Source organism: Apodemus sylvaticus, chromosome 20 (genome assembly GCF_947179515.1).
Source record: "Apodemus sylvaticus chromosome 20, mApoSyl1.1, whole genome shotgun sequence".
In the NCBI taxonomy this organism is placed as follows: Eukaryota; Metazoa; Chordata; class Mammalia; order Rodentia; family Muridae; genus Apodemus; species Apodemus sylvaticus.
In genome coordinates this window covers 40,373,713-40,394,154 of record NC_067491.1, presented here as the reverse complement: position 1 = coordinate 40,394,154, position 20,442 = coordinate 40,373,713, and the positions used below count along the sequence as shown (strand labels likewise).

The window sequence follows — 20,442 nt, the reverse complement described above, 5'->3', positions numbered from 1 at the left end:
AGGAGATGCACTGGAGAAGTTCATAGACACAATCAAACAGATCAGAGTCTCCTGCAGTTCTTCATATACATCAAGAAATTGTGTTTGTGGAATCAAACGCTGGCAGATGAAGGAGGATTTTACTAACAGGACTGAGGCCAGTCAGGAAGGCCCTGTAGCACAGCCAAGATGCCATTTGTAGGACGAAATGCACTAAGATGGTGAGAAAGAGTTTAGTGGCTGGGTGGGCAGCGGGACCTTGGGTGTGGCTTAGGAGGCAGTTACTGTCCTGTCAGGAGGGAAGGAAGACATGAGAGGAAGAGGGTCGGGAGGGTTTCCAGAGTGAGGGCAGACTTCCGTAGGAAGACGGTAAGAGGTGGCAGTTGGAGGGAGGGTTGTGGCATCTGAGGTACCCATGAAACATCAGTCTCGGGAAGGGATTGTCGGGGTGTTTATCAGAAAGTGAACCTGGCCTTACCTTCCCCAGCTGCTGCTCTGTGAGAGAGAAGGCGTCCATGAATGCTTGGGCAATCACTGACAAACAGCTGTCTATGTGTGGCGTCTTCTTAATGTCAAAAACGAACTGAGGGTTCTTCAGGATGTTTACCCAGAATCGAAGAGGGAGGCTGTTTGAAGAGAAAACAATCTCTTCTCAGGCAGGACTGAACACAGCCAGTGGCCTGCTCATCAGTTTGTCAAGGAGTGTGTATGACCTTGGTACCAAAGTACTTAAACCTGCTCAGTCAAACTAACAAACAGCGGGGTTGGCCCACCAGTGAGTGAAGGGCAGCCTAGAGAAGTCACAAAGTGGCCCTGGACCAGAGTTTCTTCCATATCTGGGTTATATGAGAAGATGTCCCCAACGAGAACTTTTCACTCAGATCTGTTCCACCTGACACCTTGAGCCCCTCACAGTGTGGCATTCTAGTCTGAGCCACTGGCATCTTGCCTGGAGGACTTGTCCTAGATCTTGTTCCTTCTAAGAACCAGATCTTATCACTCCTCTCTTGAACTGTGTCCCTCAGGCAGGGTCTCCTCTTCTGCCTACTAGAAAGCACACTTTGAGGACAAACTTGATGTGTTTCCTACACCACAGTGCCCAGCAATATGGCAGTGTAGGCAGTTAAATAAATATTCCAGACTCATCCAAAGCCCTCCCCATAGCTCTGTTCCAACTTTGGCCTAGCTTACTGCTGCCGACACATAGGTGCTGGGATTCTCAATGGCTCAAGTCTATTGTGGCCTGTGGTTAGCACCCATGCTGGGTGCAGGAGTAGCAGAGCCTGGGGCTATGAGGCTGGACCAGAGGACAGGAGTGCTCCAGAGCCAAGGGGCTAAACACAGATCAAAAGCAAAGACTGGCTAAGCACGGCAACGCCACCTCTACTACTTGCTGGCATTGAGAGGGCTTGGAGCTCACATGAGACATGCTATCCTGCCATGCCCGGTTCTCTCAACTGAGGTACAAATCAGCTCAAACAGAGGCAGTAAGCTGTAGCAGTCTTCTGAGGAGATACTAGCATAAATGTGGATATCCTGCTTCTTACGGATATAAAATAAGTAATGCTGTCTACTACTACAAATGACAGAAGCATGAACCATGTAGAATCCGAGTAAACACACAACTTGAAAATTATAAAGCAATTATTGTAGGCACACTAACAGTCTAGTAAAGGTAATAGGTTAAACCATAAAACACTTAATTTCTCATTCTTCACTAGTCAAACATTTTAGACAAGTCCCCTTTCATGCATTAGAAGATAACAGAATTTTATTTTATCACCTAGAATAGAATTCAAACCCTGAGATTCTCATACAGTAATTATGTATATAATATTCTGCTCTAGGTCCTTGAAAACAACCAGTGATCGCCTACATGCCCACCTGTTTGTTTTCCAGATGTGTACGACATCAGGGTCTGTGATTTTTTTGTTTTCAGCTTGGGCATCCAAAAAGTCAAAGAAGTATTTTATAGCATATGGGGCCCTGCTATTGGGCAAGCTCCAAATGCTTCTGAAGAGCTTCTCAAGCACAGAGTGAATTGCCACCTGGAAGACAGAAGGGGAGACTGAGATACATGGGAGGGGCTTTGAGAAACTCATGGAAAAGCCAGCTCCAAGTTCAGAGAAAGTAATAGACCAACCAGAGAAAAGTCAGCTGAGGGGAAATGTGACACTGACAGATGAGGCCAGCCTGAGATGGGACGAGGGTCGTGTGTGTGTGTGTGTGTGTGTGTGTGTGTGTGTGTGTGTTGTGTGTTCGTATACTTATGCACACACAAGAAGCCACTGATGTTCCACCTTTGCTAGGTACAGCCTGAGAAACTTGAGTGATGGTGCTTTACTGCTCGATCTGTTTCCTGTTGCCTGCATTCCCATCTCGGGGTTTAAATCCGAACTTCCCAAAGCAGTCGAGTATGAAGGCAGAGCTCTCTGGGAAAACTGAAAACTCAAGAGGTGCACGCCCGGCTCTGCCTAGCACACACATTTACTCAGGTCTGAGCAGATTTGCTGCGGAAGCCTGGCCGGCAAGGTAACAACAAGGCCAGGGGACAGTGACAGTTATTAGTGGAGTGGAAATCCAGAGACTTGCGCTAAAAGACTCCCAAAAAAGAGATGCAGTAAAATTTGCTCCTGATTTGGTATTCCTCTTCACTTTCACATCTAACACTTTTTATAAGTGAACAGAGTTCTTAATTTCCAGATGGGGGAAAAAGCAGTAAGATCTACAGTAAGGTTAATCGTCACAGATTTCCCCCTCATTTTATTTGCATTTCAAAGGAGTTTTATTGCTTATCTATAATAACAAGTAAACAAAAAGGAATAATTATGCTGTCAGCCTAAAAAGTAATATGAGAGGGTGGCAAGGGAGCCGGAGCGACAGTAAACGCCCTGATGGAGGAAGATGCTGCAGGAGAAAGGTATTATAAAATGCTGTTTCCGTTAACAAAAAAAGGAAGGGGGATGGAGGATGTGTCTACGGTTAAACTTTCATTTTGCTTTGCTAGAAGGCACAAGGGATTTGTAACATTTTCACACTTGAGCGGAAATTAAGTTGAACACATCATATCCCCCCAAGGTGGCCATGAAAATGTTCCTAGAACAGAAAGTGTACCTTGGTCGACAGCAGCTTTGTCAGATACATTTCCTTTACTTTGAACTTGTGTTTCCCTCGATGTCTCTTCCCTTGAACTACTTGGAATGCTTCTGAGTCTGGTAAAATCTAAAAAAAGACGACAGCAGACACATTACCTGGGGAAACCGTATGCTACGGAAGGCTCGCTGTTCAACAGGCAGCGCAAGACTGCCGAACTCACCAAGTGGCAGTGGTCATCTGAGTATTCCACATCTGAGCACCAGAGAGAGAGAGAGAGAGAGAAAGGAGCCCATTAAAAAAACAACCACAGACTAATTGGCCTCAACAAAAGCCCCGCTTGTGCTCCAAAGCCAACAGCTCTGCTATTATCTACGGGAGCTTCACGGCTACACGTTTCCCGGCTGTACCTGAGCAGTGTGAGGGGCTAGGGACTGGAGCAGAAGCAGGCTCCCTGTCCCTGCAGATGTTAGAGCAGAGGCTAAATAGACACTCCACTGAGGACAGGGAGGGGGGGTCCTAGCTTCTCAACAGATAGACCTGTGTCAAGCCTGCAGCCAGAGTTAAGCCAGCCTTGTCCCTGAGGCTGCTAATTGCACAATTACTTAATTTCAGTGAGGGAGAGCCGTGTAGAAAAGGGTCAGTCTGAGGCTAGGCGATCCCTTTGAAGAAGGGCTGTTACAGATGAACCTAAGTAAATGATTGGTGAGGTAAATGGGGGAAGCTTCCAGCGTGGGAAGGAATTGGACCACTTCTAAGAGAGGACAATGTGTCCAGCTCAGAAGGCAAGCAAACTGAGTGTCACTAGCAAGGGGATGTTTGGGAGGAGGAGAACTTAGGGCTGAGGGAAGGGGAGCAGGTGAAGGCCCTGACAATGAGTGGGACTCATATCTACTACTAAAATTTAAAACTTAGAGTAATTAAGGGGAAGCGGAAAGAATTCATTGAAAACCGCTAGTAAGAGAAATCTGTGGTACAGGAATGGTGTGAGGGCCGTCCTGAAGCACCAGTGACAGGTTGGCCTTGAAGGAGAGTGGGCGGAGAAAAGCAGATACGGTGCCTTGGTGGACTGGATAATGGATGTTGAGGGAGTCAGAATTACATGTCGGACAAGGCAAAGTCCCTCTGCAGCCCTACAGCAGCAGCTCTGTGTAGTAGCAAGGGTCCTCTGGAGAACAGGGCGAAGTGCTTGAAAAATTAGCAGCCTTAGGCTCTATCAAGATCCTTGTTCAAGTTCAGCACCATGAATACATCCAGCCTTAACTGGAAGGCTGAGTGCCTTTCTCCTGTGGCTGCCTGGCTAAGAGTCGGTCATCCAGGGCTGGGATTGCCACAGAGGGGAAAGGGGTTGAGTATCAGTAGGACAAAAATCAAACTGGTTCTCAGCCACACTGAGAACCATGTGGTCTCAGGGTCAGCGCATGAGTGCGAACCATGAGGAGGTCGAGCCTAAGATCCCGCTACCTGGTCTTGAAGCAGCAGGTTCATCTGAAGGCCCAGTCTCAAAAGCCGCAGCTCTCTCCTTACCCCCGATGACAGCCACTCAGTAGGATGGCTTTGTGTAGCCCTGTGTAGTGCCAGGAGGTGGGAATCACCAAAGGGAGGTGGTGCCACAGAGCAGATGCGGAGGAGTCTAACAGAACTCGGGAGTCACCATGCCCTCCCTGGCTGCAGTGTATGTACAAGGAGCTCACTGGGGAGAGGCCCCTGCCTAGGGGTAAAGCCAAATCCAGAACCAGACCAACGGATGTTCTCAAGGTATTATCAGTGTTGTGCTATCCTACAGCTGCCAGAAAGACAGAAGACTAGCTCGCTGACCTTCCTGAAACTCCTCCCTCTCCACTGTCTGAGAAGTCTACAATGTTATCTTGGAGGTTCTTCATGGGTTCCCTTGCTTGCTCAGCCTGTCTAGGGCAGGGTGATCATCTGCAAGCTTCCTGCCTGGTGTGCAGCGTGGTCACACTGTTGGTGCCCATTGTACTGAGGACTTGGAAAAGAGCGACAAGGCCTGAGACTGCCCTGTGTTCAGAGCTGCTTGGACGCAGCAGCTTCCTTCCTGCTGGGCCTCCTTTATCAACATGGTTACACTTTCCTCCCTTCTTGCAGAACCCATGTTCTTAGGACTAGAAACAGATCACAATGGCTTTTTCTCAGCTTCCAGAGAATTACATAGTAGCAACTCAATCATACCTCTGTGACAGTATGTCTAAGAGAAGGAAAAAAAAAAGCAATACTCATAAAGCTTGGTGAGAACAAAAGGTTAACAATATTATATTGGTTACCTGAAGTAAAATTTGCTATCTTCTTAAAGACTTTTATAGTGGATCCATTTGATATCTGAAAGCAGGGATAAAACATGTGAGTTTTCAAAATGTAATGGATTCCTCACCTTCAGTCAGGAATTAAATAGATCCCATGGTCTCTCATTATTTACCAAGGACTGCTGCATTTGGTGTACAGTCTGGGGTTAGCCAGGCGACCAGCAGGGCACCACCTGGGTTCAAGGGTCTCATGGTCCTGAGAAGGATACACATAGGCAAAAAAATGTGTGGAGGGCAGTACCCTGTGACCTAGATGGGATGGGAGCTGCCTCAGGGAAGGGGGAGGAGCAAGCCGTCTGAGGCCAGCCCCCGCCCCAAGCAGCTCAAAAGAGGCCTGAGTGGCTTTTTCTGACTGGTTTCTACCAGTTCGATGCTTATGTACCCTCCAAATAGATATGCTGAGTCATTTTAATATGATGGTATGAGGAGGTGAGGCCCTTAACTAAATCCTAGAGAGAAGCCCTTAGAAATGAGATTAGTGCCCTTCTAATGTGAAGACAGCCGCACCTACTCCACCCTACCTTCCTCTCTCCCCCCACCAGCACATAAATACACAATGAGAGGCAGCCCTCGGAACTAGGAGGAAGCCTGACTACCAGGTTTGGGTCTGGTGGTACCTGACCTTGGCTTCCAGGCACCGGCCATGTGGGAAATAAGTCTTTGTTGCTTCAGCCCCCAAGTAGATTCTGTCACATGGTCTGATTTGCTGAGACCATGGACCATGCTGCTTACTGGCTTGCTCTCAGGGATGGCTCAGCCTGCTTTCTTAGGTCACCCAGGACTACTAGCCTAGGGATGGCACCACCTGCTGTGATCTGGCTCCTCCCACCTAAACCATCAATCAAGAGACTCCTACAAGCCAGTCATGGCAGCACGTGCCTCTAGTCCCAGCACTCTGAGATAGAGGTGGGCTGATCTTTGTGAGTTTGAGGCCAGCCTGGTCTACATAAGACATACCGAGCTGCACAGTAAGTCCCTGTCTCAGAAAAAAAAGAAAAAGAAAAAGAAAAAGAAAATGCCCTTCAGACCTGCCATTCTGGTAGAGAATACTTTCTCAGCTGAGGTTCACTCTTCCAAAATGACTTCAGCTATGTCAAGGTGACATAAAACTAGCCAGTACAACTGTTACTACATGTATAATTGTGGTCGGTCCTATAAATAGGATTTGTGTAGATGGGCTGTGACTCCACGGACATTGTTTTGTAAAACATTTCAAAGTTCTGAGGCAACAGGCAGGCCCTGGAGATTCAGACAAATGGACTTAAACAGTACAGACTGTGTGTTTATTGTCCTAAATTTGTGCTTTGTAGGGTCAATGTAAGGTCTGTGATCATGTATTAATATGCACTGTGCCTGCCCATCCCTTTTCATAACTGTGTAATAGCCCATTATATGAGTATGCAACAAAAGCTGCCGTGTGGTAAGGGAAATGCTAATACTGCAATGTTGTGGGTTAACTTTAAAAAAACACTAACTGAAACAAGCCAGCTACAAGATCACACGTATGATCTCATTCATTTAATATGCCCAGAACAGGCGAATTTATATAGACTGCTAGTGGCCTTTTTAAATGGGAGTTATAGAGAAGACTGAATAGTTGTGAGTTTCTCTTAAGAGTGATGAAATATTCTAAAGTCATGTTATGATGGTGCACAACTGTATGATTATACCTAAAACCACTGATTGCACATTTTAAACCCATGAATTTTGTTGGTTTGAAGTTTCTTATTTACCCTGGTATTGGGGTAAAGGACTCTGTGCTTGCCAGGCAAGTTCTCTAACACTAAGCTACATTTCTCCCTAAAAACGTGAGCTTGGAGGAACATAAACTGTGTAACCGAGTATAGTTCTGTCAAACATTACTTCAGGTTTTCTCAGTATAGGTTTATGATAAATGCTTTTACTGTGCAATCATGCTAATGCCATGCCTACGTGTGGCCTGCCCTGGGATGAAGTCCAGCACCCTCACTAAGGCCTTTCGGAACCCAGGAGCACTGGGCCAGAGGCCCTCCAGGGTCTTTCTTGCATAACCAGTTAAGTCCTTAGATATGACTAGTACAGAAGTTACCTTTGGGCAGAGGAAAGCACAGACGCGAGATGCAGTGGGCAGGCAGGGGTTACAAATAAATGGTTCTGAAGGAGGGGCTGCTGGTCCACAGTGTAAGACAAAGCATGGTAGAGGAGGAGGCCAATCATGGGCCAACCCCACCTCCCTTCAGCCTGGCCTGAGGAGCAGCTGTCACTTTGAATCCTATCAGCTAAGTGATTTTCCTCTCCACTTTAAAGCCCTAATACAAATTTGGACCTGGCCTTCCCTGGCTTGAAAAGGGGGGGGGGGGCAAAGGGGAGGAAGGGGGGCAGGAGAATCGTAGAATTGCTCTTTGGCTTGCTGCACATTGGTTATCAAAATTAAAAGGCCTCTCTGCTAAGCATCACAGGATTAAACACAATCTCCTTCAGGTGACACCCACAGAGGAAGAGCCAGCTCTCCAGAGGCCTCAGACACAGCTGTCTAGCCAGCTGTGTCCAGCCAGCTGCTAAGTTTAGGCTAGAAGCCTCCCACTGCCAGTGTTCAGGACATCTTGTGGGAGGAGGGGGAGTCTGGGGAGAGACAGCTAGGCCATCAGGCCTCAAGGCGACTCCAGCAAGGGTCCTTAATTCTCACTGAGCTCTTGAGCTGCTGTTATCACCAAGCATCCTCTTCTTTCTCCTTGAGCCATTCATGTTTTTCTGGCTGATTTCTCAGTTCTCCTCCATATTTGATGCAATTAAAATAAACGCCCCGTGCAGGCATCCCTGTAGCAGAACTCATACGCCATGCTTACAAGAATGTGTGAACGCAGTTAACGAAATTCCTCCCCACCAAGAGCTGGATGTACTTATTCTAAGCCAATAAATATCCTTTTATAAAAGGAAGCTGGTGATTCATTCTGGGTAATTGTCAAAGAATGAATCCCAAATGGATCCTGTTGAGTGTTGAGCCAATACTTCGCTACTGTCAGACGCTTTGTTTTGCCAAAAGCAAGCACCCTTCCTCTATAATCACAAACACCACGGATGGGCCTTCTGATAAGGAATGCTGCCAAAAGTTCAAATGTCTTTTCGGGAGCTGGCAATGCTTGCTGCTGGCACTGTGCTCGGGCATTAAGATGGTGTAGACGCAGCTTGCACCAAGGAGATTTTGCTCCAAAAATTATCTTCCAAGAGCTGGTGTAAAAGCATTTTATTAGTGGATGAGCTGGATGTGCGTGAGCATATTTCTAACTCTCACAGCTGTTCCGGGGCTGGAACATTTCGACCCCATGTGAAGCTTTAACACTATTATAAGGGCAGAAAAATACTTTGCAGATGTTTGGGGGAAGCGGAAGCTTTCCGATTTCTATTCTCAAGTTGCAGCCAGAAATGCCTTTTCCAAGAGCGCCATGGGATCCAAAGAGTTAAAGCCGTGGTGGCTGCGTACTGTACCCCAGAAGCTCTACCCACTTCCCAGAGTGCCACTTCCATCCACTTGTCCTTCTGTGAGGTAAGGACCATCATCCGGGCCCTGACTTCAGGGATGGCAACCAAATCAAATCAGGGCAAGATTCATGCTACTAGGTAGATCCACAGTAGGACTGGATTTCAAATAAAATCGTCCCCAGTGATGCCAGCCTAGAATGTGACAGAAGTTAAGAATAGACTTTCTCATCATCAGAATTAGAAGTTGTGGCCACACAGGGATGGAATGAACCCATGTCAGCAACTTAAACCCAGGCCTGGGATGCAGCTCAGCTGTTAGGTTGCTAGCCTAGCACACAGAGCCCTGAGTTTGAGCCCAGTCTTCGAGAACTAGGTATGAGGGTAAATGCCTGTAATCCCTGCACCCAGGCTAGGGAAGCAGGAGGCTCAAGAGTTCAGCTCAAACATATGGAGCTGCAAGCCGGTGTGGGCTATGTGAGAAGCCCTTGTCTAAAACAAAATCTAATAAAGTCACTTCTAAAATAAATCCGGGCAGAAATGAGATATCTCGATGGCAAGATGCTGTCTTTATATCATTCATGGGTTACAGATTGTCCCATATAGATTTTTCTAAAGAAAAAATGCAAACATACCTAATCATATAAAAATGATGTTTGTGGGCTGGGGGATGGCTCAGCAGTTAAGAGCACTGTCTGCTGCTCTTTCAGAGGTCCTGAGTTCAATTCCCAGCAAGCAATTAGCAGCTCACAACCATGTATACTAGGATCTAATGCCCTCTTCTGGCATGCAGGCATGCTTGCAGATAGAGCATGCCTATACATAAAATGAATGAATGATAAATACATAAATACATAAATAAGAAAAAAGGATTCTAAAAACATGTTATTTGTGGGGACAGCTTAGTGGTTAACAGCACTTGCCGTTCCTCCAGTGGACCCAAGTTTGGTCCCCTATACACACTGGTTGGCTCCCAGCCACTTATAACTCCAACTCGGGGGATCTGAAACCTCTCTGCCTTCCTCTGAAGGCACCTGTGCACATGTGTGTTTTTACATAAGCATAAATAATAAAAGTCAATCGTCATAAAAATTTGTATAGGTAAAAATGATCAACCATTAGCAAGTTCATATGGAGGGCTTCTCTTTAAATTCATGGAATTATACCTCTGAGCTTTATGGAAAATGATGACTGTGATCTGAATTTAAGGAAAATAATCTGAAAACTACAATGATCAATACAAGTGACTCCAGGGAAGCCTTCCCTGGTATCTTTCATTGCTCAGAGCTACTCTGTGAAAGGCTGTTCACTGGAACAGAGTCTTGTCCCAGGAACAATGGGATTCATCACAGGGCTCCAAGAGAAGTGAACCTTTCTGTCGGCATCAGAGAACACTCACTATCAGACTGTTTGATAGAGCAGGCCCAGCTCTCCAGCCAGGAGGCCTGAGCTCAGGAGCGTGGGCTAAAATCCCACTCAGAAACAACTCTTCTCCGCTGGCCTCAAGCAGAGCCATGGTTTGGGAGGGAAATTCTCTTACCAGCTGATGACCTTGGAGCGTCAAGAGAAGCCAAATGAATATGGCCAAGTTTCTTACCCTCCCCAGCCTTGACTATAAATGACAGCATTCAATTCATGGGGTAGTAAAGAGGACCCAAAGTTGCTGATGTTGGCAAAGCCCCTAGATGAATATGTGGAACTGCAGCAGTCTCTTTGTTGGGTAAATAAACCAACATCTAAAGGTGCCTTTTTTGAGGTATCCCAATCTCTTTTTTATTTAGGGGCAGAGACAAAACATCTCCAGGACCATGGCTCTAACCTCACACATCATCTGAGACATTTCTGAGAACTATAAATGTCCTCAGAATGGCAAATCTGGTGTCAGTAGTGACTACTTGCTCACTAGCACACAATGTTCTTCAGCCACTTAGTGGCTTGTCATCTTTTCTCCCTCCTCAAAACTCACAGCTCAGAACAAGATGTGTGATCGGTAGAGAAAACTTCCTGCCCTGCTAAACACCTGACTTGCACCCCCCTGCTCCCTCCCCCCCTCCCCCCGTGAGACCCAGTGGCAGGGTGTGACAATGTGGCCCAGCAAAAGGTCACAGGGGGTGCTGAAGGAAAGAGGAAGGAAGCCACAGTCTACCTGAGGAGACCCTACCAGTAGGATACCCATCCTAGCCAACACCTAGAGCCAGAGCCAGATAGGGGAGTTTCTGAGGGTTTAATTATAGAGAGAAAGATGTTGCTGGCTGTACGTGTTTATAAAGACATTGGCTCACAATCCCTTTCCTGCACAAGATGGAACAACACCGGGAGCAAAGATTTGCTGTCCTCTGCATGCAGCTCATGGGAACAAAGAGACATAATACTTCTGTCCTAAAAGCATCAGGCTAGGGTGAGCAGCAGTGGAGCCCAGCACTGTGGACAAGGCTGGGTGCTGACCGCCACGGCTGCAGCCACAGAAGGCAACTGTCGGACTGCTGGGACTTGGATTGGAAACCATGCAGTGGGGGGACAGAGCAGCAGCAGCTTGGAGCTCTGGGGACGGCACCTGACCCTATATTCTGTACTCTTTGACCCCCCCTAATATTCTCAGAGCAAAGGTCAAGTAAAGACTTGCCACACCCCTTCGTTGCCCTCACAAAATAAGGTCCAAGAAGCTGGGCCTTACAGTTTGGCAGGAGACTCTGTTTAGACAGAAGGAGGGACTGGCCGTCACTGACGATTAACTTTAAAGCCTAACTAATTTAGACTAATTGGGGGGAGGTAAGTCTGAATCACTTAGAACTCTGAATTAGACCCTATTTTTAAATGAAATATAGTTTTTTTTTCCTTTCAAGTACATACAGTGACTCAAACTAGGGTGCCTTGGTAAATGAATAAGAGTGATAATTACCATCTTGTCTCTTTGGAGGGAAAAGCAAGTACTTGAAAACGTTTTTCTTTAACGAAAGGGCAAAACCAAACGTCAGCCCAGCCCTCTCGATTTATCCCAAATCTCAAGGCTGGAGAGGTGCTATTAAAATCAAGTGCAAACTCAGGCAGCCCAAGGAGGGGTGGATGCACTTCTCCAGCTCAGGCTTTCAGAACGCAGGCTTTTGGGCTGGTTCTGCCTTCGGAAGCATGGCCGAGAACCTCCCTGGATCCCTTCAAGTGCTCTGCATTTATTTACCTCGCAGCTTATCTTTTTAAACATAAGCAGAATCCGTTAAGCTCTCATGTCCTGGTCTTGTCATTTATTACCACCAGGCAGCAACACTGGGTTATGAGGCCAATAAATCATCAGGACGGGAAGTGACTACAGGCTGGATTAATTTCATTATCATCCTTAAGCAGATAGTACGAGAGATGTCTCCAGGAAGAGTGATGCTTCACTCTCCTGACAGGCTGCCTGTGCCTTGCAGACAGCTGGGAGCTTGTTTTCTCTGTGGGGATGACCTGCCCTGCCTTTCTCTATTAAGGGTACTCAGTGGCCACGCCCCTCCTCAGGGTCCCACCCAATGCCATATAGTTGGGGAGAAGGTGAAGTGGAGAGAGGGTAGGGGAGGCTCATTGGAGCAAGGCCAATAGTCCAGCCAAGAGCCCCCAAAAGAGGCAGCAACATCTGGGTGCCTTTGGACAACCAGACCAACTTGCCACCCAGACCCATGGAGCAGAGATGGTCTAAAGCCCTCAGTGCACTGAGATGTACTAAAACCCCTCTCAGACCTCCCACCCACTCACACCCCTTGGGACTATTGCTGCCCTGCCCAGGAACCCATCCTGAGAAAACTGAGGGAACGGGTTTGGCCAGGTGATTCTGGGTCAGGAAACTTGAACTGTAGGGAGCTTGCATGGGAGGGAGTCACAAGTCTCTGTCAAGTCTCCAGAAGTAGCCATGAGGCCCCACTGGCAAGACAAAATGTAAGGATGGGATGCTTCCTGTTCTTAACCCTCCAGACACCCGCTCGGGTGGGGTCTTGAGTGCAAACGAGATGAAGGGGAAGAAACCTGGCAAAGCCCAAAGTCAGCCATCAAGTAACGACTCTTCCTCTGGCTTCTCCTCTCAGAAAGAGACCCTTCTGAGTGCTATCCTTGACCCCCCTACTTCCAACTAGCAGGACTACAGTGCCCACCTGATGCGCCCCCTGTGACCATCCACAGTGCCCCCTATCTAGGGACACTGTACTCTGGACAATATTATTCCTCATGGGAAGGTTTTCCTCAGTTTCCAATGTGTCTCCCTATTTCCTGCCCATCACAACCACTTTCTGAGACACAAATTTAGGCCCTCTGATGGCCCACACTGTCCTTGAGATATAACCTAAGAAGAAGCCCGCTGGGCTGGTTAAGAGACAGACCCCTGGTCTCAGCCCATCTACAAAGTAGCGGCTCCTCCCTCACAGGACTGCTACAGGATGATACTAAGCAAAAATCAGAAAAGCCAAGTCAGCATGCAACCCAGAATGTGCTCAGGCTAGCACAGTTCCTCCTTGGGTTCTGACCAGTCTAAAAGCCATTCCGTCGTCCCACATGCCTGCTCCCTTTCCCCTGCTAGATAGACATAGCCCAGCACCAGACTCGGCTCAGCTTTGGGGTCTCCAATCTACAGCAGTACTGTATCATAAGTTGTTACCTTCCCCTCTTATCTCCTACAGTCCCAGTTCTTAGCACGTAACAGTCAACAAAGACCTGGAGCAACGCTGAGGAATGAATCCCAACGTCTCAGTTTTCAGGAGCTTCCCCTGGTTTCTGTCTTGTGGCACCCAGTTCTCTTGAGACGTTGTGAGCACACTTCGCTAATTCCATCACTCACCTAGCATGTGGGTGTGACCCAGTGTGTGGGTGAAGGGGGGCACATCCCTGAACAGTGCAGACCAACAGGACAATTAGAACTTCCTGAGAACAAGGTCTCTGCACAAGAGGTCACAAGGTCAGCACAGTGGAGGGAGGGGAGGCTGGGGGGGTTCTGCTCAGCACAGATACATCTGACATGGGGGGGGGCATGCATATGTGATAATTAACCCACAGTTTTCCTAAGAACTCACTGCACAAGGCCAGGCAGCCTTGCCAAGGCAAAAGCCTCTGATCTAAATGGCAAGATAGAGACTCAGATGGCATGATGCTCTATATCTTATGAGGATGGGGACATATGATGGGGATACCACGAGAGACAGTAATGCCTGGGCTCATCTGAATGAGCAGGAAAAGAAAGCATGTCTCTCAGAAACAGGCGACCTGCAAACCACTCAGAAACAGTGAATCTTACGTTTGTTTTCAAAAGGCTTTCCTAGTGCTTGAGTTACCCAGTCCAGGAAGGACTGTGGGCAAAGGAGGGGGTAAGGCTGTCTTGGTCTTACCTCATAGTGGCCAATGGTGTTTAGCTTGGTTATTCCATCTTCAAGAATCACAGAGGAACTGTCGATGTCCAGGAGTTCTTTCTGTCGTGTTCCTACCTGAAGCTCTGAGAAAGAGAAGAGGCATTTGGGTCCCTTCTAAAATCACAGTTTAAAAAAGTGCTGCCTAATCACTCTTACAGATATTTTCAACAACGTTAAATAACAACGGTAATAAGGTTAAGCATGGATGAAGTGGTAAAGCTTTATTGGAAGGCGTGGAAATAGCCAGCCAGACAAAAAGCTTTGGGCTTGTGTCTGCCGCCTCATATTTCAGACCACTGTTCCTGAAACATTACACCAAGTCAAATCTGGAAGTGGAGACCCCAAAGGCAGAATCACCCATCATCTGAAGGATCAAAACCTTCAAAACACACCTCCAGTATTACCAGCCCATGCGTATATTCATTCACGAGCACAACGTGAGCACTTCTCTCCATGGTCCCTGAGAATTACTGCTTACTAGCACACCCCCCAGCTAGCACGCTACCGCCATTAGAGCCGGAAGGGAGGCACAGGTAAGTGTTGTATTTTCTTGAATCTGTGCAGTATTTTATGAATTGTTATGTTACTATCAACATTACAATTTAGCAACATGTAAGTATTTGGAGGTTACACACACACACACACACACACACACACACACAAATCTGGACTTCCAATTTCTCTTTTTAAAAAACCAGTAATGGGGGCTGGGGAGATGACTCATTTGGTAAAGACACCTGCCTTCAGACATGACAGTCTGAGTTCTGGTTCCAGGACTCACACGATAGAAGGCAAGAACCAACCGCCACTGTTGTCTTCTGTCTCCACAAGTGTGACACATGTGCACTCACATATACAATAAATAAAAATATAATTAATTTTTTTTTAATTTAGCAATGGCCAGATATGGTAGTAGCTCATGCCTATAAGCTCAACATTGAAGAGGCTGAGGCAGGAGGATCATCACAGGTTCAAGGTTAGCCTGCATTCAATAGTGAGTTCTGGGTCAGCTAGGGCTACAACAGTGAGACCCTGTCATCTCTGTCACCCCCTAAATCTGATGACAATAGCTCTGTCACAACCACAAGGCAACTTCTGCACAACCCAAATGGCTCTGCTGTCTTGGATAGTAGGTCTTTCCCAGTTAGGTCAGGCCCTGCTATTTCCAATTCCTAGGTGGTAACATTCTGAGCATATATGCTTTCTGCTAATCTGGACACAATGCCACAGCCTTGTTCTACCCCTGCCGCCTAGCTTCGGGGGTTGGGAGGACGACACCTGGTTGACACTAACCCAGAAAGGGCCTTGCAGACTCTGCTATGGCCTTTTCTGTGGCAAAGAGAACGCTGCTGGGCTGTCTTCCTGTGGTTATTAGGTCGGGTGTGCCCATGTTCTTTGTGGTCAGAGCCACACACTTGCAAGGTAATATTCAAGTCAAGGAAGCTGATGGTTTGGGTCAGGCAACAATCCGCTGGATGGGGCTGCCCCTTCTGCTTCTGTCTAAGCAGAGTTAAACCGTCTCTAAGCTGCTGGGAACTCTAGAGCATGCAAGGAAACAAAACCTGGCACAGAGACGCGCCTGAGCGGCCTGCTTTCTTCGAAGCAGGCATTGACGTGGCTACACATTAGCATGGCCTCCCCCAAACTTCCCAGGCCTGCCTCCAGGCTTTTCTCAATGGTTTTAGCAGGAGGTTTGATTGGTGGGGGAGGATTTTAATTGCCTGCTTAGTGGAGGCCTACAACCGTACATGAAGAGGAGATGAGCCTTGTTACGCTGTCTGTCACCGCCGAGATGCGACCCTTCTTTCCTGTCCCATTATCTGTTCTCAAATCCCACAGCAGTCTCTTGGGAGGGTTGCGCTGAGCTCAACTTTAAAATGTTGATGAACATTTGAGAGAAAAGGAGCCCTGTTAGCTTGCTCACACATATGCTCTCCTTCGCAGTATACCAATAGAGCCCACAAATGAATTCGCAGCAGATGCTGCTTCGTGTTGGGGGAGGACGGAGGATACACTTAATGCAGGATGCGATTAGCAGAGAGGAAGATGACCTTTCCAGCAGGCTGGAGTTACACTGTGTGGTCGAGCCACCCACTAATGACACACTCTGTATCACAACAAACAAATCAAATGCAGTGTGAAGTGCACCACATCCAGGAGGACACAGGCTTTACACCTTCCAGTGCTTCTCCATGCAGGGTGATTGCAGGGTGATTCCACCTGGTCCCTGGGTCACAATCACATTGATTTGCAAATACAGTATTTTTTTAAAATGCTATCTCAGAAGGATGACGCTTCCTAGAAAGGTTCAAGAAGTTCAAAAGAGAGCCAAACAGCCCTTGGGTCCCCGGACATGTCCTCTAGGAACAACCCAGGCAACATAGTTGTCACCAAACAGAAAGAAAGGAGGAGGAAAACAAAACTCACCAAGACCAATCTCATTGAGCTGGAGTCCGTATGGAGAACCATTTTTGCTTAGGAAGGCTTGGAAAACCTTTTCTTTGGCTTGGCCTATGGTATCACAGTCAAGAACATTGACTGAAATATTTCGGCAGACATCTGCACTCTCGTTTTCTGGGATCTTTTCAAAGACGACATTTAATGCCTGCAAGAAGACAAACAGGTTCCCATGTCTATTAGGTAACTAGAGTCTGAAAGGCATTCATAAGAGACCGGCATGCCTCTGACAGCACATTAGCAAACAGCAGATCGCATTATACTACTTTAATCTTTTCTCCATAATCCATCCTTTGCAGGGATAATGGAAGTGTTTTAACAGAAAGTTAAAACACTCATTACAGAGCAAGCATTGAATAAATATATTGGAGAGGAAAATATATACACACATAAAAATCTGCAAAAAATGGTAATTTCTAATTTCATCCTTTAAAAAAAAATGAAGAAAAAAATGACTTGGAAAGATTCCACAGCAAATGAGCGCAGACTGGTGATTATGTTTTTTTATTAACAGAACCACAGAGTCCCAGAGTGATGGTCCAGGTGACAAAAAAGGTTCAGAGGTCCCGGTGTGGATCACACCATAGAGGTCACTGTTTAATATGCGGTATTAATGATGGTGACACCCATCTCCCCCTCCACTTTCAACATCTGCAGTCAGATGTTTCTGAGTCCTCATTAAAACACCAAGATCCGCCCTGCACTATTATTCCTGCATTAATTACATTCCAGAGCTTTTGCTTGCCTTGTGTCAGTTACTGGTCTCTCCCAGTGTGGCAAAATCTCAAAATTTAACTAATGTGGGGGAAGGAAGCCTTTGTGTATGTGTGAAAACATAGAAGCAGGGAATATTCTAAAAAATAACCTAAGAGCGGTTTTAGCTTGTCTTTGTCTAAGAACAAATAAAGACACAGATCTCAAAAATCTTCAAGTTTTACCTGCTACAGATGCTGGGGTGTGTGGGGGGTGGGGATGATTCAGAGTGAGCGAGGGTTTGGTAAACAGCATAGCACGGCTCAGATTCCTGGGCGCCAGTGCCAGTGCCAGTGAGCTGGGGGACTTGGGTACAGTGTGAAATGCATCAATTGTTAATGTTTGGGGGCCTGGCTCACTGAGGGAGTGTGAAAGGCTCATGGGTCTGGAAAGAAAGGAACGCAATTCTAACTCCATAGAAGTTCATTGTGGTGTACAGATTTTAGGTCTAGTTAATTTGGGTATATGATGTTTTCATTTGCAAGTTTTTTGTAATAAAGTTTATAAGAGAAACTTTGAAAAAAAGTGAAAACAGATAATCTGGAGAGTGGGAAACCCTTGTGATTACCTGAAGTGCATATGGGAGGGGGGGGCGGGGGCTGGGTCAGTGGTAGAGAGAGCTTGCCTAGCAAGCATGAGACTCTGAATTCTACTCTCTACATAAAAATAAAACATGTATAACAGCATCTTCCTTCTAATATGGACATGGAGACAGCAGCCAAGGGTGCTCTAGAGCTAAAGACTAATGGTGGTAATGACTTAGCCAGTTGACACCATCGCCACTGTAGCATTAGGTCAGTGTACTTTCATCTGGACGAAGAGATTCAGTCCACACTGCCCAGTGGGACTGACTGCGCACATAGTGTTCCCCTGAAAGGAACCACATGGGCTCCTGGCTTTAATCCCAGCCCACCACTAGCCAAGTCACCCACTTCCCTAGGTCTCTACTTCTCACTTGCAACACAAGAATGACTTCTGATAGCACCTGATGATGAATGGACATCATCCTTAGACTCATGACTGGTTGACCTGTACTTGGGGTATATGACTCACGGACGAGGTCACAGCCATCCGAAATGTTGGGCAGGTTCTCAGAGCCATGTATTCTTTGGCAACTGTGTCCCCACAGTAAATTTCTTAGAGCCCATGTGTCTCAGTATGGGGGCATAGCAGTTTCAAAGACACCATTGAGGCCTTTGCCTTCAACACTTACCCAAAGGTCCCCCCTCCAAGCACTTTCACCTTGGGAATCTAGGATTTTGGCACAGGCAGCATTAAAGGGAAGACCTTGTTTTAGGATATCACATCGAATTCTAGGCCTCATGGTCACATGGTGCTCTGTAAATGTCCTGAGTACTTTTTGGTTAGCCAGGATTCTACATACATATGGTCATTTTGGCTTATTGTCACGGTAGCTTCAGGAGGCAGCAATTTCAGTGAAACTTAATAGGGCTTTCCCAGGGCCGAGAACAAGGTACCATGAGTGAGAAAGCAGCCCTCATCATATACTGAACTTGACAAGGAACAGATTCTTAACTACTCTGCCTTTAGGAACTTGGGTGTTAACAAGCCACCCAGCCTATGGCCTTTTAATATATATAACACCCAAGACAATATTTTTTCCCCTACAATCCCATTTATAATATTATAGTCACTTTAGTGCAGACCTAGCCAAATGATTTAAATGCAGACATTAGTAGAATCTGCACTTTGGGGGTTGACCAGTAGTCTCAGTATGCTCCAACTAATCCAAATAAGCCCTTGTTTCTACCCTATAAGAAACTCTGTGTTCTGGGCAATCCAGTCAAGAGCAAGGGGTTCAAAATGGCTTTCCACTTATGAACAAAAAAAAACAAAACAAAACAAAAAACCCAGAAAAATACCAGGCAAAGGAGTACCAGATGAGCAGGACAACTGCAGGCTAGACAGTCTAGAGGAGTCCAACACGGCAAACTCATACTCCAGCCCTCTTTGTCACCTCCCTTCTTTACAGACATTAGGTCCTCTTGGTGTAGAACTGCCAAATGCATTTGAAGACATGCCATCTCTGAATGGGGGAGGGATGTGTAACTCAAACTCAACATGAGGAGGATGCTAACCACAGGCTCTGTCAATGAGCTGCATCCCCAGCCCTATGACATACTTCTTTGACTCTTTTAATCCCCCAAAGGTGGTAATATTGCTGTCTCAATCCCCACGTTAGAGTGTGGAAACACAGAGGGGTTAACTAGTCCAGGCACAGAGTTTCTAAGTCTGGAGATGATGTGTACTTTGCATACACTGAGCTGGGTCAGGTCTCACTGAGCTAGTGTGATCCTCCTAAGCACTGACCCATCACCCCAGGGCTCTGATGATCTCCCAGGGCTCCTTTTAACCCCCAGGAACCTTTTCTTACACCATCTAAAAGCAGGGTCCTTAACTAGAGCCTTAACATATCCTGGCATAGTTAGGCAGCACACTTGTGCGTAAACTCTGTTCCTGTGACCAGGCTGCTGTTTCTCTACTTGTGGCTCTTCATGTCGAGAGTGATGCTGTCAAAAGCTTCCAAAATAAATATGAATGGAAAACACCTTTTAATCAGAGCCTCAGCCATCCTGGCTCATGAAATAGTTTTATTGGCATTTACAAAATAACATTCTGTTGCTACCTAAAGGGCACTATTGTCTTTAACAATAACACCTCTTTATAGGCAATACATGTTCTTAAAAACATAACCAAAAGGAAAAAATACCTTAACTGCATGTAAACTAATGTAAATCTGCCACTGCCTCCACAGCTAGATGGGTGGAAAAGAGGTAAAAAGGCATTTTACAGAGTCCACAGGGAATTCTGAGAGTAAATCCAGACACAAATTGATTTGTGTTCATTTTTCACACTGGCAATGCTTAATGCTCAGAGAGCAGTTTCCTAGAATGTAGAGGCCCCCTCAGGACTGGCCTAAGTCTTACTACTCCCATCCAGAGCAGAGAGATCCACCTGAGCCTCTCTTCTAGGCTCGGGAACAGTAAGTGTCCTCTTTC

General features: G+C 46.6%; 1 protein-coding gene across 1 annotated transcript in view; it reads right to left on the bottom strand.

Moving 5' to 3' along the window:
• The window catches only part of Plxnc1 (plexin C1), a 155,584-nt gene that overhangs the window by 4,320 nt on the left and 130,822 nt on the right, over nt 1-20,442 (bottom strand). The window contains exons 22-28 of the mRNA XM_052165531.1: nt 16,640-16,817; nt 14,192-14,295; nt 5,355-5,409; nt 3,296-3,327; nt 3,094-3,201; nt 1,864-2,027; nt 458-605 (exon numbers count right to left, since the gene is read on the bottom strand). Of these exons, the coding sequence (XP_052021491.1) occupies nt 458-605; nt 1,864-2,027; nt 3,094-3,201; nt 3,296-3,327; nt 5,355-5,409; nt 14,192-14,295; nt 16,640-16,817 (789 nt within the window). The remainder of the gene's footprint in view (nt 1-457; nt 606-1,863; nt 2,028-3,093; nt 3,202-3,295; nt 3,328-5,354; nt 5,410-14,191; nt 14,296-16,639; nt 16,818-20,442) is intronic.